This window comes from Nerophis lumbriciformis, linkage group LG28 (genome assembly GCF_033978685.3).
Source record: "Nerophis lumbriciformis linkage group LG28, RoL_Nlum_v2.1, whole genome shotgun sequence".
Lineage (NCBI taxonomy): Eukaryota > Metazoa > Chordata > Actinopteri > Syngnathiformes > Syngnathidae > Nerophis > Nerophis lumbriciformis.
Window position 1 is genome coordinate 23,233,340 of NC_084575.2, and position 19,529 is coordinate 23,252,868.

The 19,529-nt window shown below is 39.4% G+C and overlaps 1 protein-coding gene across 1 annotated transcript; it reads right to left on the reverse strand.

Annotated features, from left to right (window-relative positions):
• Positions 1 to 332: 332 nt before the first annotated feature.
• Positions 333 to 18,857, reverse strand: arl8bb (ADP-ribosylation factor-like 8Bb). The gene is made up of 7 exons (XM_061923942.2): positions 18,646 to 18,857; positions 11,159 to 11,239; positions 10,921 to 10,994; positions 6,623 to 6,716; positions 6,345 to 6,412; positions 1,636 to 1,706; positions 333 to 1,566 (listed from the first exon to the last, which is right to left on the reverse strand). The coding sequence occupies exons 1-7, from the start codon at positions 18,766 to 18,768 to the stop codon at positions 1,517 to 1,519; spliced, it is 561 nt and encodes a 186-aa protein (XP_061779926.1). The 5' UTR covers positions 18,769 to 18,857; the 3' UTR covers positions 333 to 1,516.
• Positions 18,858 to 19,529: the final 672 nt, after the last annotated feature.

The window sequence follows — 19,529 nt, forward strand, 5'->3', positions numbered from 1 at the left end:
TATATTTTTATTTTGAACATTAAAGCATATTCCTATTTCTAAGGATTACATATACAATAGACATGTTAAATAATGCCGTAACCACGTGATAGAACTTGTTGAGCATGTCTGAAACAAACCACTTCCCATTTTAGTTTCCCAACTGCATCATACAGAAGTTAAGTCTAATATTTTTGCACTTAAAGGGTTTTACAGTGGAATAAAATGCCTTATTTTGATGATGTGCAGCCCTCCATCATAAAACTGAACATGTTAAATAGTCCCTAAGCATGCAAAGCCCTCTGCTTCCACCTGGTGGCCAAACACTTACCATGCACCGGGACAACGCCAACCAGCGTTTTAAAAATAAAACCAAATTTATTAGCACTCACATGGAAATAATGCATGACATCTACAAGAGCATTTGTTGGAATAAAAATGCAAATTTCTTATTTACAAAGTCTACAATTGAATGTGAATCATTTAGCACATGCACATACAAACTGCAAGTATAGGTTATAATATGAGTTACCAAAGCTTGTTTTTTTACCCTCCACTTTGCCCGCAGTCATCCGGTTTCGCTGTGGTCCCGACACTTGATAATTAGTATTGCGCTCATCACCGATGGGCAACAAGTGAGGTCACATTGCTGCCTGCAGACAGAAAAATGGACCGTGAGAACAAACAAACTGAAAGTGGAGATCTAGAAAGCCAACATGGAACATATTCTCATGCATGATTAAAAGTGATGAAAAGTGCGGCCATTAATCAGTCTTTAGTGGCGTTTCCAATGACAGGACGCTTGTTTTTTCGTGACGAATATTAACCATCGCTGGCTTTCGGTAGTTCAAACCCCAACAAATACATGATTAGCAAACAGAAACTTGGCCGCAGGGTGTTCAAATCTCCCTTCAAGCAAACAAAATGTAACATTTTCCCAAATTCGCCGGCGTCGTGCCGCGTTAGTGCTGTAACGTCCTCCCGCTGAGGTCATAAAATGATTATAAAACAGCACGAGACGGTGATTGTGTAACCGAGGGTGGTTTTGTATTGGCGTGTTACTTGTCTGATTGGAGCTCTTCCTCAGCCAAAAGGCACTTAAACATTTTGTTTGCCTCAGACGTAGCAACAATCGTCCTCCTTATCAGCGTACAAGATGTCATTCAAGCCACAGAATAAATTCCCCATGCAAATGAAATGCAGGTTCTAGTGCTTAAGGGTGTGTGATTGAAGGCATTAGGCAAACAATATTTAAAACCACAATCGCACTTTGTCGTGGAAACGCCTAAGAATGCATGTTGGTGATCGCCAGGATGGAAAGAACGGTTCGCGGTCAAGTCGTTCAAGGCGCTAAGGCATGAAGGCCCTGAACAATCCACCGGGGTTGGACGAGTAGTGCTGTACAGAGGCTACACACGGGTGTGGTACAGGAGTTAGTGGTGCACGTTTGCCACAGGAGAGAGCTGAAGAACTTCACAGAGGCGGTGGAAGGAATGACTGTGGAGGACCCGTGAGCGCTCGGTGCTGCCTTTCGCTTTCAGCTTCTCCTCGACTTTGAGTGCTGGATGAGCCACTGCAATGTGATATCTGCCGAGAGGACATTTATTACCACCCGCTGCCGACACACCACACATGCAGTACCGTTTGATCGGTCACCTATGTTGTCCTTCTCTTTGCAGGACACCGAGTAGCAGCAGATCTCTCGATCCTGGATGGCAGACAGGTTCCTGTCAAAGGGAAGTGGGCGACTTGTGAAAATACTGCAATCACTGAGCTACAATACAGTCGGACTTGTTTTAAGGCATATTTGGCAAACTAAACTCCAACATTGAGGGAGGGCAGAATATAGTGCAGTCTGTGTTAACATTACACAATAAGCAACTGGAGTTGAAAAAGACAGCAAAACGATATAAGAAAAAAATATATGTTAATTAATACTGACAACACAGATTTGTTTTAAATAAATGTATACATCTTTTAGCCTTTTTGAAGGAAATGTATGCAACCCTGACCGTGATATACACTACGGGCCAAAAGTTTGGACACACCTTCTCATTCAATGCGTTTTCTTTATTTTCATGACTATTTACATTGTAGATTGTCACTGAAGGCATCAAAACTATGAATGAACTCATTTGGAGTTATGTACTTAATAGGGATGTCCGATAATATGATAAATGCTTTAAAATGTAATTCGGAAATTATAGGTATCGGTTTCAAAAAGTAAAATGTATGACTTTTTAAAACGCCCCTGTGTACACGGACGTAGGAATTAGTACAGAGCGCCAATAAGTAGGGATGTCCGGTAATGGCTTTTTGCCGATATCCGATATTCCGATATTGTCCAACTCTTTAATTACTGATACCAATATCAACCGATACCGATATCAACTGATATATACAGTCGTGGAATTAACACATTATGCCTAATTTGGACAACCAGGTATGGTGAAGATAAGGTACTTTTAAAAAAAATTAATAAAATAAAATAAGATAAATAAATTAAAAACATTTTCTTTAATTAAAAAAAAAAAAAGTAAAACAATATAAAAACAGTTACATAGAAACTAGTAATTAATGAAAATGAGTCAAATTAACTGTTAAAGGTTAGTACTATTAGTGGACCAGCAGCACACACAACCATGTGTGCTTACGGACTGTATCCCTTGCAGACTGTATTGATATATCTCTCTTAAAAACACACTTTTATTCCATGGCTTTTAACACTGAGTGATATCCATCCTGCAATGGCGCCCCATAATACACCTGCTGTGAACCTGTTTTTATGTTTTTATGTCTTTATTTATTCTATTTTATTTATTTATTTTTTATCGTGTTCTGTTTGTGTTGTGTTGTGTTTGCTCGGTACTCGTATTATCTTTTAACCTGCCTATTGTACAGCACCTTGGCTAGCCCTGTGGTAAATTTTAAATGTGCTTTATAAATAAAGTTGATTTGATTTGATTTGATGTATATTGATATATACGGTAATGTAGGAACCAGATTAATAACAGAAAGAAACAACCCTTTTGTGTGAATGAGTGTGAATGAGTGTAAATGGGGGAGGAAGGTATTTTGGGTTGGTGCACTAATTGTAAGTGTATCTTGTGTTTTTTAATGTTGATTTGATTAAAAAAAATTAAAAAAAAAAATTAAAAAAAAGATACCAATACCGTTAATAAAAAAAATGATACCAATAATTTACGATATTACATTTTAACGCATTTATCGGCCGATAATATCGGACATCTCTACCAATAAGGCTTAAAGGCACTGGCTTTGCGTGCCGGCCCAGTCACATAATACCTACGGCTTTCAGCTGTCTGAGGCTAACAATCAATAATCGCCTCCTCCCCCCCCCCCCCCCCAGCATTTGCTCTGTCCACTTTACTTGTTTTATTCACAACTTTGGCCAGATGAGAAGGACTACATCACCTTTGTAGCTTCCTGAGGGTCTGTGAATCTCTAACATATCGACCCCCTCAAGTAGCCAAATGTGATAAACTTAGTGTGCAGAGGATGGACCCGTGGGGTACTAATCACACGCTTGTTTTATTTCTATTTTTGCAAGAAACCTCGGTTTGCTCAATCGTACAGCCAAGAACATTGTAAAAGTAAAATGGTTAACTTTAGCAGACACTGGATTGTTGTCCTTCAACATGGCCGACTTCCGGATTAGTAACATCATGTGAAAATTATGTGATGGTGGGGCTATTTGCAGCCAGCAGCTAATTTTTTTAACGGCCTGCGGCATATTCTGAAAATACTACAAAAAAAATGTTTCAAACACATTAAGTGGAATAAAAGAGGAAACAGGTGTAACTTGCAATGTTGACACTAATAACACAAAGCTGCAATGCAGGCTGTTTTTTCTTTAAAGCTGTCATTGCTAAAAAAAAAAGAAATTCTGAATCAAAATCAATGTTATTATGAATCATTGACCTACAATTAGGCTACAATTACTTCACATCATATACTCCAATTTTAATTATTTTTGGCGGAATTATTGAATATATTGTGTGTGTGCCATAAAACACATTTTTGTTTAGTTTTTTTTTACAACAAGGGCATAAAACATTTTTTTTAATGTTTAACTTTATATCAACAAATACACCTGAAGTTGATTTAGGAATTGATTTAAAAATATTCATATATATGATTTATTTTTAACACTTTTATAACTTCTGGGTCCCCGGGACCAAACTTGACCCCACCCCAACGTTGCATCTGACAGTAACCACGCCCCCAGCCTTTTTTCTAATACTCATAAATGCCAGCTGATTTCCAATTTAATTGGGATGTTGTGGTTTGGTGGAGGAAGTTGAAGCACGCGATCATGTATTTCTAAACAAATACAATATTTTGACCTGCGTGTTACACACAGAAAAAATCTCTATAATGGACACAGCATTGAATGGACCACTATGAATTCATAAATGCATGTCATTTTAAGTAAAGCTGTATGTAAACAACATTTAAATTCTAGTATTAGGTACCGTATTTTCCGCACTATAAGGCGCACCGGATTATTAGCCGCACCTTCTATGAATTACATATTTCATAATTTTGTCCACCAATAAGCCGCCCCGGACTAAAAGCCGCGCCTACGCTGCGCTAAAGTGAATGTCAAAAAAACGCTGCGCTAAAGTGAATGTCAAAAAAACAGTCAGATAGTTCAGTCAAACTTTAATAATATATTGAAAACCAGCGTTCTAACAACTCTGTCCCAAAATGTACGCAAATGTGCAATCACAAACATAGTAAAATTCAAAATGGTGTAGAACAATAGCAACATAATGTTGCTCGAACGTTAATGTCACAACACACAAAATAAACATAGCGCTCACCTTCTGAAGTTATTCTTCATTCGTAAATCCTTCGAATTCTTCGTCTTCGGTGTCCGAATTGAAAAGTTGGGCGAATACGGGATCCAAAATGGCCGGTTCCGTCTCGTCGAAGTCACCGGAGTCAGTGTCACTGTTGTCCAGCAGTTCTGTGAATCCTGCCTTCCGGAAAGGTCGGACCACAGTTGTGACCGAAACTATCTGCCCAGGCATTTACGATCCACTGGCAGATGTTGGCGTATGTCGACCGGCGCTATCTGCCCGTCTTAGTGAAGGTGTGTTCGCCTTCGGAGCTGTGTGAAAAAAGCCACCCGGCCTCTTCGCGTAAACTTCCCTTAACCACTCGCTCATCTTTTCTTCATCCATCCATCCCTTCGAGTTAGCTTTTATGATGACGCCGGCTGGAAAGGTCTCTTTTGGATGGGTGGAAGTTAGCATGGCAAGCTAGAACCACAGTGAAGGATGACTTCTCATTCCCTGTGGAGCGAATATTCACCGTACGTGCTCCCGTTCCACAGTGCGGTTCAGTTGCTGTGAAATACGGTAGTAATCCGTGTGCGGATGGAGAGATTGCGTCTTTTTATGAACCGGATCGTTTTGTAGGAGCCATTTTGTGGTCTTTACAGATGTAAACAGGAAATGAAACGTACGGTGATATCCGCGCGTTTTTTCTTCTTCTTCCGGGGGCGGGTGAAGCGCTTCCTGTTCTATGGGGGCGGGTGAAGCGCTTCCTGTTCTATGGGGGCCAGTGCTTTCCTTGGCGGTTGCTTGCGTAGAAGAAGAAGCGCTTCCTGTTCTACCGGGAAAAAAGATGGCGGCTGTTTACCGAAGTTGCGAGACCGAAACTTTATGAAAATGAATCGTAATAAAGCGCACCGGGTTATTAGGCGCACTGTCAGCTTTTGAGAAAAATTGTGGTTTTTAGGTGCGCCTTATAGTGCGGAAAATACGGTACCTTCAAAAACTCTAAATTCACTTTTAATTACTTAATCGTTACACCTGGTTTTTTTCCAGACACAGAATTTACCTCTTAAGACCCAAGCTGTTTGTTTACATGCTTTTTTAATGTCTCTTTGCTATTTGGGCTTATTGGACCCTAATTACAATAAAAACTAAGAATCATATTTTGATATGATGTACTTAGTCCATAAGTAACAAACGTGTACTTCATGTTTAGTGGCATGCTAATTATTATTTTTACACTTTTTTTTTTTTTTTTTTACAAATTCCATTGTATGTTATACTCTTCTGACACCACCAGATGGCAGTATAAGTGTCCACATAAGTGGCCATAAGACCCCAATTCAGTAGTGTACACAATTTTGGAAATAAGAGCTAAAAGGTGCTGTCGACGCATGTGGCCACTAAGCCTTTAGAGGTTTTTAAAACAATAAACAATGTAGTAATACATCAAACTGTATGATTTTCTAACCGGATGGTTCACATCTGATGACAATGCTCCTAATCTATGATTGAACCATAAAGAGAGATAAATAGGTGATGATAAATTGGGTGTCTCACATCTTTTCAATGAGCTGCTTCTCATCAAGCGCGTTGGCGAGGTCTCGTTTGTTGCCCAGCACTAGAACCTGAAAAACAACAAAAGCAAAAGCTGATTAAACTCTCGTACGTAAACGCACCATTAAACCATTTCTTTTAGCACAAATGCACTTCTTGTTTGTGGCGTGAATGTCCAGGATGTAAAACTGCTCTCATACCTTTTAATTGTCATATTGCCATTGTGTGGTTACTTCAACACTTTTTGTTGCATTTCCTCATACATTCACTCACACACTTACTGGAATCCCTTGTAGTTGTGGTTTGTCCAACAAGTTGTGTAGTTCGTTTCTGGATGCTTCTATCTTATCTCGATCTGCTGCATCCACCATGTAACTGTGAAGAAAATTGATATTACCTACAGCAGTAGCGCGACTTCCAAATGCCTCACTTTTTGTATGAAATGGTTTCAGACCAACATTTTCACCAAAAGTTTGGCTTGATTTTCGTATACCGTCTTGGCTTTGGTGCGGCCGAACATTGCAGACAGCAACCTAGTCCGCTTGCCCACATATCTTTCCACGGAATCGAGTCATCCAACAAAGAATCCCACGCCTTGGTGACTCATTCATAGGGTTGCGCAATACAGACAAAATACGATATCAATTTGTCCGACGATAGAGAATGGTGATGACATATTCTCGCAAATTTGACAGCGACACTCTAACAAAAGTACCCTCAACGCACTATAAATGTGATATAATGTAAACATTCAATTATCCTGAAAATTAAAAAAATTATATTTCCTACATTTAAAACACTTCCTCGTTGTCTACATAACATGTAATGTGTTTTTTGTCAAAACTATGCATAGATTATGTTTTACAGACTATCTTCAAGCTGCTTTCTGAATGTGCCGTTTTGTCTGGAGGTAAATCAGGGCTGGAGATGTCCGATAATGGCTTTTTTGCCGATATCCGATATTCCGATATTGTCCAACTCTTAATTACCGATTCCGATATCAACCGATACCGATATATACAGTCATGGAATTAACACATTATTATGCCAAATTTTGTTGAGATGCCCCGCTGGATGCATTAAAACAATGTAACAAGGTTTTCCAAATTAAATTAACTCAAGTTATGGAACAAAAATGCCAACATGGCACTGCCATATTTATTATTGAAGTCACAAAATGCATTATTTTTTTAAACATGCCTCAAAACAGCAGCTTGGAATTTGGGACATGCTCTCCCTGAGAGAGCATGAGGAGGTTGAGGTGGGCGGGGTTAGGGGTGCAGGGTATGGGGATAGCGGGGGGGGTGTATATTGTGGCATCCCGGAAAAGTTAGTGCTGCAAGGGGTTCTGGGTATTTGTTCTGTTGTGTTTATGTTGTGTTACGGTGCTGATGTTCTACCGAAATGTGTTTGTCATTCTTGTTTGGTGTGGGTTCACAGTGTGGCACATAGTAGTAACAGTGTTAAAGTTGTTTATACGGCCACCCTCAGTGTGACCTGTATAGCTGTTGACCAAGTTTGCCTTGCATGTGTGTGAAAAGCCGTATATATTATGTGATTGGACTGGCACGCAAAGGCAGTGCCTTTAAGGTTAATTGGCGCTCTGTACTACTCCCTACGTCCGTGTACCACTTTGTACAGCGGCGTTTTAAAAAGTCATAAATTTTACTTTTTGAAACAGCTACCGGTAATTTCCGAACCGATACCGATAATTTCCGATATTACATTTTAAAGCATTTATCGCCCGATAATAATCAGCAGCCCGATATTATCGGACATCTCTAATCGGGGCGAAAAATTTTGTACCTCAAACGATTTACTTTGAAACTGAAAGTCCAGGTTTTGATGTTGAATGTTGAAAAATACATCAGTGTGTTCAAAATAGGGCTGGGCAAAATATCGAATACACTCGATATATCGTGGGTTTGTCTCTCCTTCTCACAAAGAGATAAAACAAGCGCACCTTCTTACATACGTCACATATTGTCGCGCGTGCAACGTCATACGCCCTCGCCGAGCAGAGAGGTAGCGGAATGTGTAACGTTCGCTGTGGCAGGTGGTGCAAGCGGAGCGGTGCGAGTGGTAATACGAGAGAGAGAAGGTTCGCGAATCTGGTAACAAATGGAGGAAGAATTAATTCCCAAGAAAAACAGCACAGGGTCCATCGTCTGGCCGTGGTTTGGCTTCAAGCAGGAAGATGTTGAACAGACAACCGCAATATGTCAAGTATGCGGCAAAAGCGTTGTTACAAAAAGTAGCAGCACTACTAATTTGTAGCATCATTTGAAAAGTCACCCGCTAGAGAATGAAACTACGCATGTCAACATCTCCGGCCCGGTCCCACACCCAACAAAAAGCTGAAGCAGCCAGCACTGACCCAATTGAGCCTGGCGTCTTCCATTTCCCGATCAACACGTATGAAAAAAATAGTCAAAAACACGAGATAACATCCACAGTAACCTACCACATAGCAAAGGACATACACTATTTGATTTCCTATTATGTAGCTAATTTTTATTTGACACTTTTTGAAATATCTTGTGTGACATCATGCACAAAAGTGCACTTTATTTGTTTTAAACTATTGTAGTGGCGTTCTGTACAAAAAGTGCACTTTAATTTACTGTTTTTTGATATGTCATCTTAGTGACATGCACAAAAGTGCACTCATAGCTTGTTTTAAAATGTCTCTGACAATCTTGCACTTTCTGTTTTGAAATGACATGAATGTTTGTGCCACTGCTTAATAACTGTTTAATAAATAAATACAGTTTTGGTAAATTGACTTAGTTGTGACTTCCCTCTCTGCATGAAAGTTTAAAATGAGCATATATTAATGCAGAATGAACAAGAATGTTTTAATGTAGACACATAGAATCATCATATTGATGTGATTATATGCATCTAGTGTTCATTCAAGGCTAAGGCAAAACATTGAGATATATATCGTGTCATGGCCTAAAAATATTGAGATATTAATAAAAGGCCTATAGCCCAGCCCTAGTTCAAAATTTAAAAAAATGAACACAATTTTTTTTTTCAAGCCGGACAAATTTTTGATTCACTTAAAATAAAAAATTTGAAACAATTTTTTATATTCATTTTTCACTTTCATATTTTTTTACTTTTAACCTTTTACATTTTTCTGATAAAATTGTAATTTTTTACGGTTTCATATTTTTTTTTAACTGAACAAATTTTTGATTCACACTTTAAAAAAATTGAATTGATTCTTTATTTTCATTTTTCACTTTCATATTTTTTTTAATTTAATCTTTTCAATTTTTTTGATTACATTTTTATTTTTCACGGTTTTATTTTTTTTCTCCAAGTTTCACATCTTTCTTTTTCAGATTAAAATCCGTTTTTTTCCGGTTCAGACTCGGCGTGGCCTCATGACAGACCAATCAGCAAAAGGATAAATCAATGACGCTAGCAAGTGTCCGTAAGCAAGCAACACCAAAACGTAAATAATAGAAAATAGAGAACATAACACACAGCACTCAAAAATCTGTCAAAATGTTTTGGTACGACTATGGCAAGCTACGAAGCCGCACCGCTTTATTGAATTTTCGATGCATTACGGCTACCATAGTCAGACGTACTGTGCTTCAACATACGAGTATTATTATGGTGTGTGTGCAAGGACCCCAAAATGGCACAGATTGAGAGACACATCTGGCATTTTGTTATGCAATATAAAGCAAAACCAAATGTCTTACCTATTGGTACCTGCTGATGTGTATTTGGGATCTGCATACCAATAAGTACCGAATATTTGTGAGCGTCCGCCATTGTAGTCCGCGCCAAAGTCAATAAGCTCCTTCTTTTTTTCAATCCTCTTGTTGTGGGGAATTCATCCTCCACTGTTGCCATTTCTAATAGAAAGTAGCATACGGTTCTAACTTATATCTGTCAGTAGACTCACTACGGAATAGCTAAAAATACCGGTACAACAAAGATGACAAGTAGAAGATGCTGTCGAAGTGGAGACATGTAAATCAGAGCGCCCACAAAACGGCGCATCCTGAAAAGACGGTCAGAAAAAGGCTTGAAGATTGTCTGGAAAACATAATCTATGCAATATTTTGACCCAAGAACCACTATTACCGTATTTTTCGGACTATAAGTCGCAGTTTTTTTCATAGTTTGGCCGGGCTCCAGTGCGACTTATATATGTTTTTTTCCTTTTTTATTATGCATTTTCGGCAGGTGCGACTTATACTCCGGTGCGACTTATACTCCAAAAAATACGGTACATGTTATGTAGACCACAAAGAAGTGTTTTATATGTACAAAAAAAAATCATAATATGACCCCTTTTAATGGGATTTATAATCCGATGCACCTTTTGAATGAAAATAGACCTGAATAGACCCGCTCACCAGCAGTGCACCTTATGGTCCGTAAAATAAAGAACCATTTCCATCTACACTTCTTCAACTTTAAAATGATGGTAACATTTACATTAAGCAAGCTAAATGATTAAATAAATAAAAAAATGTGTTATGCAACAAGGAATTGTTTAATCTCAAATCAAACAGGTACTTTTTAAAAGAAATCATGTCCTCAGACTTACACAATAGCATTGACTCCTCGACAGTAGCGTTCCCACATGCTTCGGAAACGGGGCTGTCCACCTATGTCCCATATCTGACGAGAGAAATGTAACGCACACACAAGTTGTTTAGGGAAACACAACTCCAGTCAGCTGATGACTTTCATAACACAAGTAATCAAGCGGTCACAAGACAAAAGAGTGCAACACATCCAGCTGGCCCGGTTTATAGCGTAAACACATGCAGCAGCATGCTTACCTTGATTGTCACGTTGCCTTTTGTCACCTTCCGCATGTTGAATCCAACTGTCGGAATCATGTCTTCGCTGAACTGGCCTGACTGTGAAGGCAAAACAAAGGAAGGCTTGTTTGTATTATATTTTGTAAAGTACAAATGAGACTAAAAATTAAGTGTATCTGTATGTACAGTGCATCCGAAAAGTATTTACAGCGCTTCACTTTTTCCACATTCTGTTATCCAAAATGGAATAATTCCTCAAAATTCTACTAACTATACCCCTTAATGACAATGTGAAAAGGGTTTTAAAAAAAATATCAAATGAAAAAATAAGTATTCACAGCCTTTGCGCAATACTTTGTTGATGCACCTTTGGCAGCAATTTACAGCCTCAAGTCTTTTTGAATATGATGTCACAAGCTTGGCACGAGGGCTGCAAGATTCTGAGAAAAAAAAGCTAATTGCGATTGGATTTGCAACTTTTTCACACTTAGAAAAAATCCCGACTTTTCGACACAGAAAAATTTCCGACTTTTGACAAAAAAAATTCCGACTTTTTGACATTGAGAAAAAATCCCAAATTTTTTTGACACTTAGAAAAAGTCTTGACTTTTTGACAGAATTTCCAACTTTTTGACAGAATTTCCAACTTTTTGACACGACATTTTGACAAAAAAAATTACGACTTATTGACGCTTAGACCACTGACCAACCTGAGTGACCATCAGGTTCTTGGTCACCTCCCTGACTCTACTAAGATGAATACAGCAATGTACAGACAAATCCCGAATAAAAAACAACACTTCCCATCCAACCTGATGGAGCTTGAGAGGTGCTGCAAAGAGGAATGGGAAAAGAGGAATAGGCGTAACGGCCCAAAGATAGGTGTGCCTTGAAGATTTAAAGCTGTAATTGCCTGCAAAGGTGCATCAACACAATATTGAACAAAGGCTGCGAATACTTGTGTACATGTGATTTTTTGTAGTTTTTCTTTGGCAAAACATTTTTCATAAAATATTTTTACATTGTCATGATGGAGTATTATTGAATTTTGAGAACAAAAATGAATGTATAAAAGACTAACATTACAAAATGTGGAAAAAGTGAAGCGCCGTGAATACTTTGCATATGTTTTTCAACCACTGTGCCGCGGCACACTAGTGTACCGTGAGATATTGTTTGGTGTGCCGTGGGAGTTTATGTAATTTCACCTAATTGGGTTAAAAATATTTTTTACAAACCAGTAATTATAATCCGCAAATGTGCCGTTGTTGAGTGTCAGTGCTGTCTAGAGCTCGGCAGAGTAACCGTGTAATACTCTTCCATATCAGTAGGTAGCAGCAGGTAGCTAATTGCTTTGTAGATGTGGGAAACGACGACGATGGTTGCAGGTAAAAAGGTATCTAATGCTTAAAACAAAAAATAAACAAAAGGCGAGTGCTGCTAAGAAAAGGCATTGAAGTTAGGGATGGCTATGCAAAACTAAAAATGAACTGGCTGCAAAGTAAACAAAAACAGAATGCTGGACGACAGCAAAGACTTACAGCGGCGTCTACAAAGTACAATCGTAAATGACATGACAATCAACAACAAAATAGGAGCACAAGACAAGAACTAAAACACAACACACAGGAAAACAGCAAAAAACTCCCAATAAATCACGGCGTGATGTGACAGGTCGTGACAGTACACCTACTTTGAGACAAGAGCTATAGTGATGCATGCTTGGTTATGGTTTGAATTCATATCCAACAATTGCGAGAATGACTTTTTACTATCAATATCGGCTTCTGAATTACATTTTTTAATGTTTTCTGCTGGTGGTGTGCCTCTGGATTTTTTCAATGGAAAAACATGTGCCTTGGCTCAGAAAAGGCTGAAAAACACTGCTGTAAGAAGTCCTTCACCTCCTCCTTTTTATAACAGTATGATTATGAAATGTTCCAGTTGGCACTAGATACAGTAGACATGGCATGAAAATGACACATTTAAAAACAACTTTTGTGAGCTACTGGGTTGACACGAGGTAACTGGGTAATGCATGATGTCTACTTCTATCAAAACAAAGCAGATTTCTACACTGAACGACTTTGTTGAGTTGAGTTTGAGTTTATTTGGATCATGCATGCATACAACATGACACATCACAATTTCCAGTTTCTCTATTCAACATGTTGGAAAAAGAGTAGGAAGAAGCAGCGCTTATTTAATCCTACCCCTTTTCCTTTACATAGCAGTTGCTACAACTTTTGTTCACTTCCTGTTCTCAATTTATTCACAATATACTCCATAAGTAATAACAATAAAAAATAAATAAATAAATAATAAATGGTGAAGTCAGTTATATTTCATATGGTGAGATGAGTACATTTTTTAAGATTAATGGATGGATGGAATAAATTCAGAATGTTTATCATGGTTCTTCTTCTTTGTACATTGTAAACACTAAGTTTGAAGAGTTTTTTTTATTTTTATTAATCAATCCAACAAAACAATACACAACAATACCATAATAATGCAATAATGCAAATCAAATTCCAAAACCAGACCCGACCTACCAGGAATTGATTAACGTGGACCCCGACTTAAACAAGTTGAAAAACTTATTCGGGTGTTACCATTTAGTGGTCAATTGTACGGAATATGTACTGTACTGTGCAATCTACTAATAAAAGTTTCAATCAATCAATCAAAGCAACATTCAAAATAGCAATCAACAGAGCAATTGAGAGGACACACAAACATGACACAAAACAATCTAAAAGCAGTCAAACAAAAATGAATAATATTAGTAACAATTTCAACAAAGCAGTGATTAAAAATCCCTCATTGACATTATCATTACAGACATTTATAAAATAGAAAAACATTTTAAAAAAAAGAAGAAAAAAAAGAACAATAGTGTCACAGTAGCTTACACTTGCATCGCATCCCATAAACTTGACAACACAGTGGCCTAGTGGTTAGAGCAGACCTGGGCAATTATTTTGACTTGGGGGGCCAAATTTAGAGGGGAAAAAAAGTGTCTTGTGGCCGGTATATCTATTTTTAGGAACACTAATACAAAACCTCACAATAATGTCTGATTGAAAGATAAAAACGTTATGACAGACCGCCTTAAAAAACAGAATGGAATTTAACACCCAGAATGTACAGGAAAATAAAGAATGTGGGATTTAAAATATTACCGGTAACTATGAAGGATAAAACACCGAATATTGACAACATATGAACGTCACACCCCCTCTCCATCCACATTATTTACAATCAAGTGAAACACAACACAAATGCAACAAACACTGTGAAATATGAACGCCAAGGGTAAAAAAATAAACCCACCTACAATCTGATATATGTGATATATCACTAAGCTTTAGAACTTTGTTGTAAAAATCTCCTTCCACGTCTGTCCCTGACACCCACATTTCAGGCTCTGGAAACCCTCTGTGGAAACGCTCCCCACCCACACTGCTTGGTGCCTCGCCTGAGCTGCTGTGACTTACATTACCATAGTAACTAATTAGATGACCATAGTAACTAATTAGATGACCATAGTAAGTAATTAGATGACCATAGTAACTAGTATACCATACAAAAGCGCAGATTGCAACCATTGAAAGACTTAGTTAGTATTAGGGATGTCCGATAATGGCTTTTTGCTGATATCCCGATATTGTCCAACTCTTAATTACCGATACCGATATCAACCGATACCGATGTATACAGTCGTGGAATTAACACATTATTATGCCTAATTTGGACAACCAGGTATGGTGAAGATAAGGTCCTTTTTAAAAAAAAAAAAAATTTAATAAAATAAGATAAATAAATTAAAAACCTTTTCTTGAATAAAAAAGAAAGTAAAACACTATAAAAACAGTTACATAGAAACTAATAATTAATAAAAAATGAGTAAAATTAAGGGCAACACGGTGGAAGAGGGGTTAGTGCATCTGCCTCACAATACGAAGGTCCTGAGTAGTCTTGGGTTCAATCCCGGGCTCGGGATCTTTCTGTGTGGAGTTTGCATGTTCTCCCCGTGACTGCGTGGGTTCCCTCCGGGTACTCCGGCTTCCTCCCACCTCCAAAGACATGCACCTGGGGATAGGTTGATTGGCAACACTAAATTGGCCCTAGTGTGTGGATGTGAGTGTGAATGTTGTCTGTCTATCTGTGTTGGCCCTGCGATGAGGTGGCGATTTGTCCAGGGTGTACCCCGCCTTTCGCCCGATTGTAGCTGAGATAGGCTCCAGCGCCCCCCGCGACCCCAAAGGGAATAAGTGGTAGAAAATGGATGGAGTAAAATTAACTGTTAAAGGTTAGTACTATTAGTGGACCAGCAGCACACACAATCATGTGTGCTTACGGACTGTATCCCTTGCAGACTGTATTGATATATAATGTAGGAACCAGAATATTAATAACAGAAAGAAACAACCCTTTTATGTGAATGAGTGTGAATGAGAGTAAATGGGGGAAGGAGGTTTTTTGGGTTGGTGTACTAATTGTAAGTGTATCTTGTGTTTTTTATATGTTGATTTAATTAAAAAAACAAAAAACGATACCGATAATAATAAAAAAACGATACCGATAATTTCCGATATTACATTTTAAAGCATTTATCGGCAGGCCGATAAATCTCTACTTAGTATAGTTGAAGACTTACGGTCATTAGAAAACATCACTGCACATCATAATGGCAGCTACACTTTCCATCTTAAAGATCTAAAAACGTTTTTGGGAATGTCCGGCGGGGCAGATTGAAAAGCTTAACGGGCCGCATGTGGCCCCCGGGCCTTGATTTGCCCAGGTCTGGGTTAGAGTGTCCGCCCTGAGATCGGTAGGTAGGTTGTGAGTTCAAACTATCAAAGTATCAAAGACTATAAAAATGGGACCCATTACCTCCCTGCTTGGCACTCCGCATCAAGGGTTGGAATTGCGGGTTGAATCACCAAAAAATGATTCCCGGGCGCGGCCACTGCTGCTGCTCACTGCTCCCCTCACCTCCCAGGGGGTGATCAAGGGTGATGGGTGTGACAATCATTGGCACTTTAACACTGTGTCCAATACTTTACACAAAGACAAAATAAGGAGAGTTTCTTGAAGTCATACTTGCCAACCCTCCCGGATTTTCCGGGAGACTCCCGAAATTCAGCGCCTCTCCCGAAAACCTCCCGGGACAAATTTTCTCCCGAAAATCTCCCGAAATTCAGGCGGACACAGGTCCATGCGGACCTGAGTCCGCTTTCCCACAATATAAACAGTGTACCTGCCCAATGACGTTATAACTGTAGAATGATCGAAGGCGAGTTCTTGGTTTCTTATGTGGGTTTATTGTTAGGCAGTTTCATTAACGTCCTCCCAGCGCGGCAACAACACACAACAACAGCAGTCACGTTTCCTTTTCGTCTGCCGTAAACAGCAATGTTGTGACACTCTTAAACAGGACAATACTGCCATCTAGTCCACTTGATGAAGGCACTTTTGTGCGTGCCACACAGCAATGCATCATCAGAGAGGGTGTTCAGCGTGGTTCGAAAAATAGTGACAGAGAATAGAACAAGGATGGACAATTCAACCCTTAACTCAACAATGAGTAGATGAGTGTTATGTGTGTGTATATGTGTAAATAAATGAACACTGACATTCAAGTATTTCTCTTATTTTTATATATATATATATATATATATATATATATATATATATATATATATATATATATATATATATATATATATATATATATTAAAATAAATATATATTTATAGCTAGAATTCACTGAAAGTCAAGTATTTCTTATATATATATATTAGAGATGCGCGGTTTGCGGGCACAACCGCGGAGTCCGCGGATTATCCGCGGATCGGGCGGATGAAATTTAAAAAAATTAGATTTTATCCGCGGGTCAGGTCGGGCGGTTGAAAAAAAAAAAAAAAGATTTTAAATAGATTCAGGCAGGTGGCAGTTAAACCAATTCGGAAATATATATACATAGTTAAATGTTGTTACCCACATACGAAAAACGAGCAGGCACCTGCAGCATATGCCACAACAGAAGAAAAAAAAAAGAAGAGATGGACACTTTTACGGAGCGGAGAAGGGACGCCTCGCCGGGGTCCGGGACCGAGGCCCCTTCCCCCGAGAGGGCCTCACCGGGAGCCGTAGCTGAGGCGATCCGCGAGAAGGGCCCGACGCACGTCCAGGGTCACCACCGCACCGACACCCCGCCTCGTCCGCCTTCGCCGCGGCCGGCGTCACGCGCAGCAGGTAAGCAGCTTACCTGCCCGCCACCCCCGTGGCCGGGGGCTCGTAACAGGGGTCACTCCGCGCGCTCCGCCCGCGCAGCTTACCTGCCCGCCACCCCTGTTGCCGGGGGCGCGTAACAGGGGTCACTCCGCGCGCAGTGCGCTCACGAAAGGGGTGGGGCTCACCCTGGTTGATATAGACAGCAGGACGGTGGCCATGTAAGTCGGAACCCGCTAAGGAGTGTGTAACAACCCACCTGCCGAATCAACTAGCCCTGAAAATGGATGGCGTTGGAGCCTCGGGCCCATATACCCGGCCGTCGCCGGCAGCGAGACGCGCTTGGAGGTGCGCTCAGCGCGGCTCCCATATGATTGCGCACTGGTGTGCGTCTGGGCCGTGACAGCGTGGCACGCGAATGTCTGTGCTGCATTGGATCAGTCTCCTTTCTTTAACAGGCAAAAGCTTTATAACCTCACTAATGCCTTGCATCGTCTATATTAGATATATAACAACGGGCGGGTGCGGGCGGATGCGGTTCTGGTCAAATGTTACATCGGGTGGATGGCGGATGGTTGACGACTTTCTGATGCGGTTGCGGATGAAATAATTGCCTATCCGCGCATCTCTAATATATATATATATATATATATATATATATATATATATATATATATATATATATGAAAAACTTGACTTAGTATTTCTTATATATATATATATATATATATATATATATATATATATATATATATATATATATACACATTAAAATACTTGACTTGGTGAATTCTAGCTGTAAATATACTCCTCCCCTCTTAACCACGCCCCCCCCCCGGAAATCGGAGGTCTCAAGGTTGGCAAGTATGCTTGAAGTGGATCATATTAGTACGTTGTTTTGATTTATTTGCTTAATCCATTCCATAATTTAATCCCACATAATGATATACTGAAGGTCTTAAGTGTTGTTGTGGTGTTTCTGGGTGAAGTTGACACTATTTGGCGATGACAACAAACCGGCAGTTCCGTCCACGTGACGGCTCCAATAGGCGCACAGTCACACCGCAAACTTCGTCATTGCTGACAGCATTAACGACACCCGTTAATGCTGAACATACGCCCGGGTAACCGTCAAAGTCACACGCAGTGGTGGTTAAGTATTTGTTAAATATTAAGGTTTAATGTTAATAAAACACTTGTCGGGCAGCCTCTCCCTGGGAGCAGCCTGGGCCCGCGCTGACAGAGCACGTTCGCTAGCAACTTACTGCAATCACGTTGACGAACGTCGTCTTGCCGGAGTACTGGAGACCCACCAGCGTGAGTTCCATCTCTTCCTTCCAGAAGAGGGACCTGAACCAGTCCAACAGCCTGTTTATGAGGGCCAGCATCTTGGATGACACGCTCCGCCGAAGTCGCTGCGGTTTTGTCTGGGCTGCTATGAGTAAGCGTAGAAACTCCACACCGGAAGTAGCGAGCTGCCGAGTCGCGTCATGTGATGTGCGGTTGCGTTCATGGTTTTTCTTGAAAATCGTAATTTTCCAAGTCTTCCGCCCAAGCCCTTTTTTTTTTTTTTTTTTTGTGATGCCAACAGTTCATGATTTCTGCAAAATTGTATTTGCATTCGATGATTTTCAGCCACTTCAACTCAGAGTTAAAAAAAAAAAAAAACATTGGAAATTAGGGGTGTGGGAAAAAATCGATTCGAATTCAAATCGCCATTCTCAAGTTGTACGATTCAGTATCGATTCTCATTTTTCAAAAAAAAAAATTGTATTTTTATTTTTTTTATTAATCAATCCAACAAAACAATACACAGCAATACCATAACAATGCAATCCAATTCCAAAACCAAACCCGACCCAGCAACACTCAGAAGTGCAATAAACAGAGCAATTGAGAGGAGACACAAACACGACACAGAACAATCCAAAAGTAGTGAAACAAAAATGAATATTATCAACAACAGTATCAATATTAGTAACAATTTCAACATGGCAGTGATTAAAAATCCCTCATTGACATTATCATTAGACATTTATAAAAATAAAAAATAAAGAACAATAGTGACAGTGGCTTACACTTGCATCACATCTCATAGGGTTAGGGTTAGAGGGTTAGGTTAGGGTTAGATTTTTTTATTGTTTTGACA

Coding starts and splice junctions, on each gene's coding strand:
- arl8bb (XM_061923942.2), bottom strand. CDS start 18,768: ATGCTGGCCCTCATAAACAGGCTGTTGGACTGGTTCAGGTCCCTCTTC. Junction 6,413..6,622: donor CACAACTACAAGGGATTCCA/GTAAGTGTGTGA, acceptor GTTGTTTTTCAG/GTTCTAGTGCTGGGCAACAA. Junction 1,707..6,344: donor AAGCAGCTCATTGAAAAGAT/GTGAGACACCCA, acceptor TCCCTTTGACAG/GAACCTGTCTGCCATCCAGG.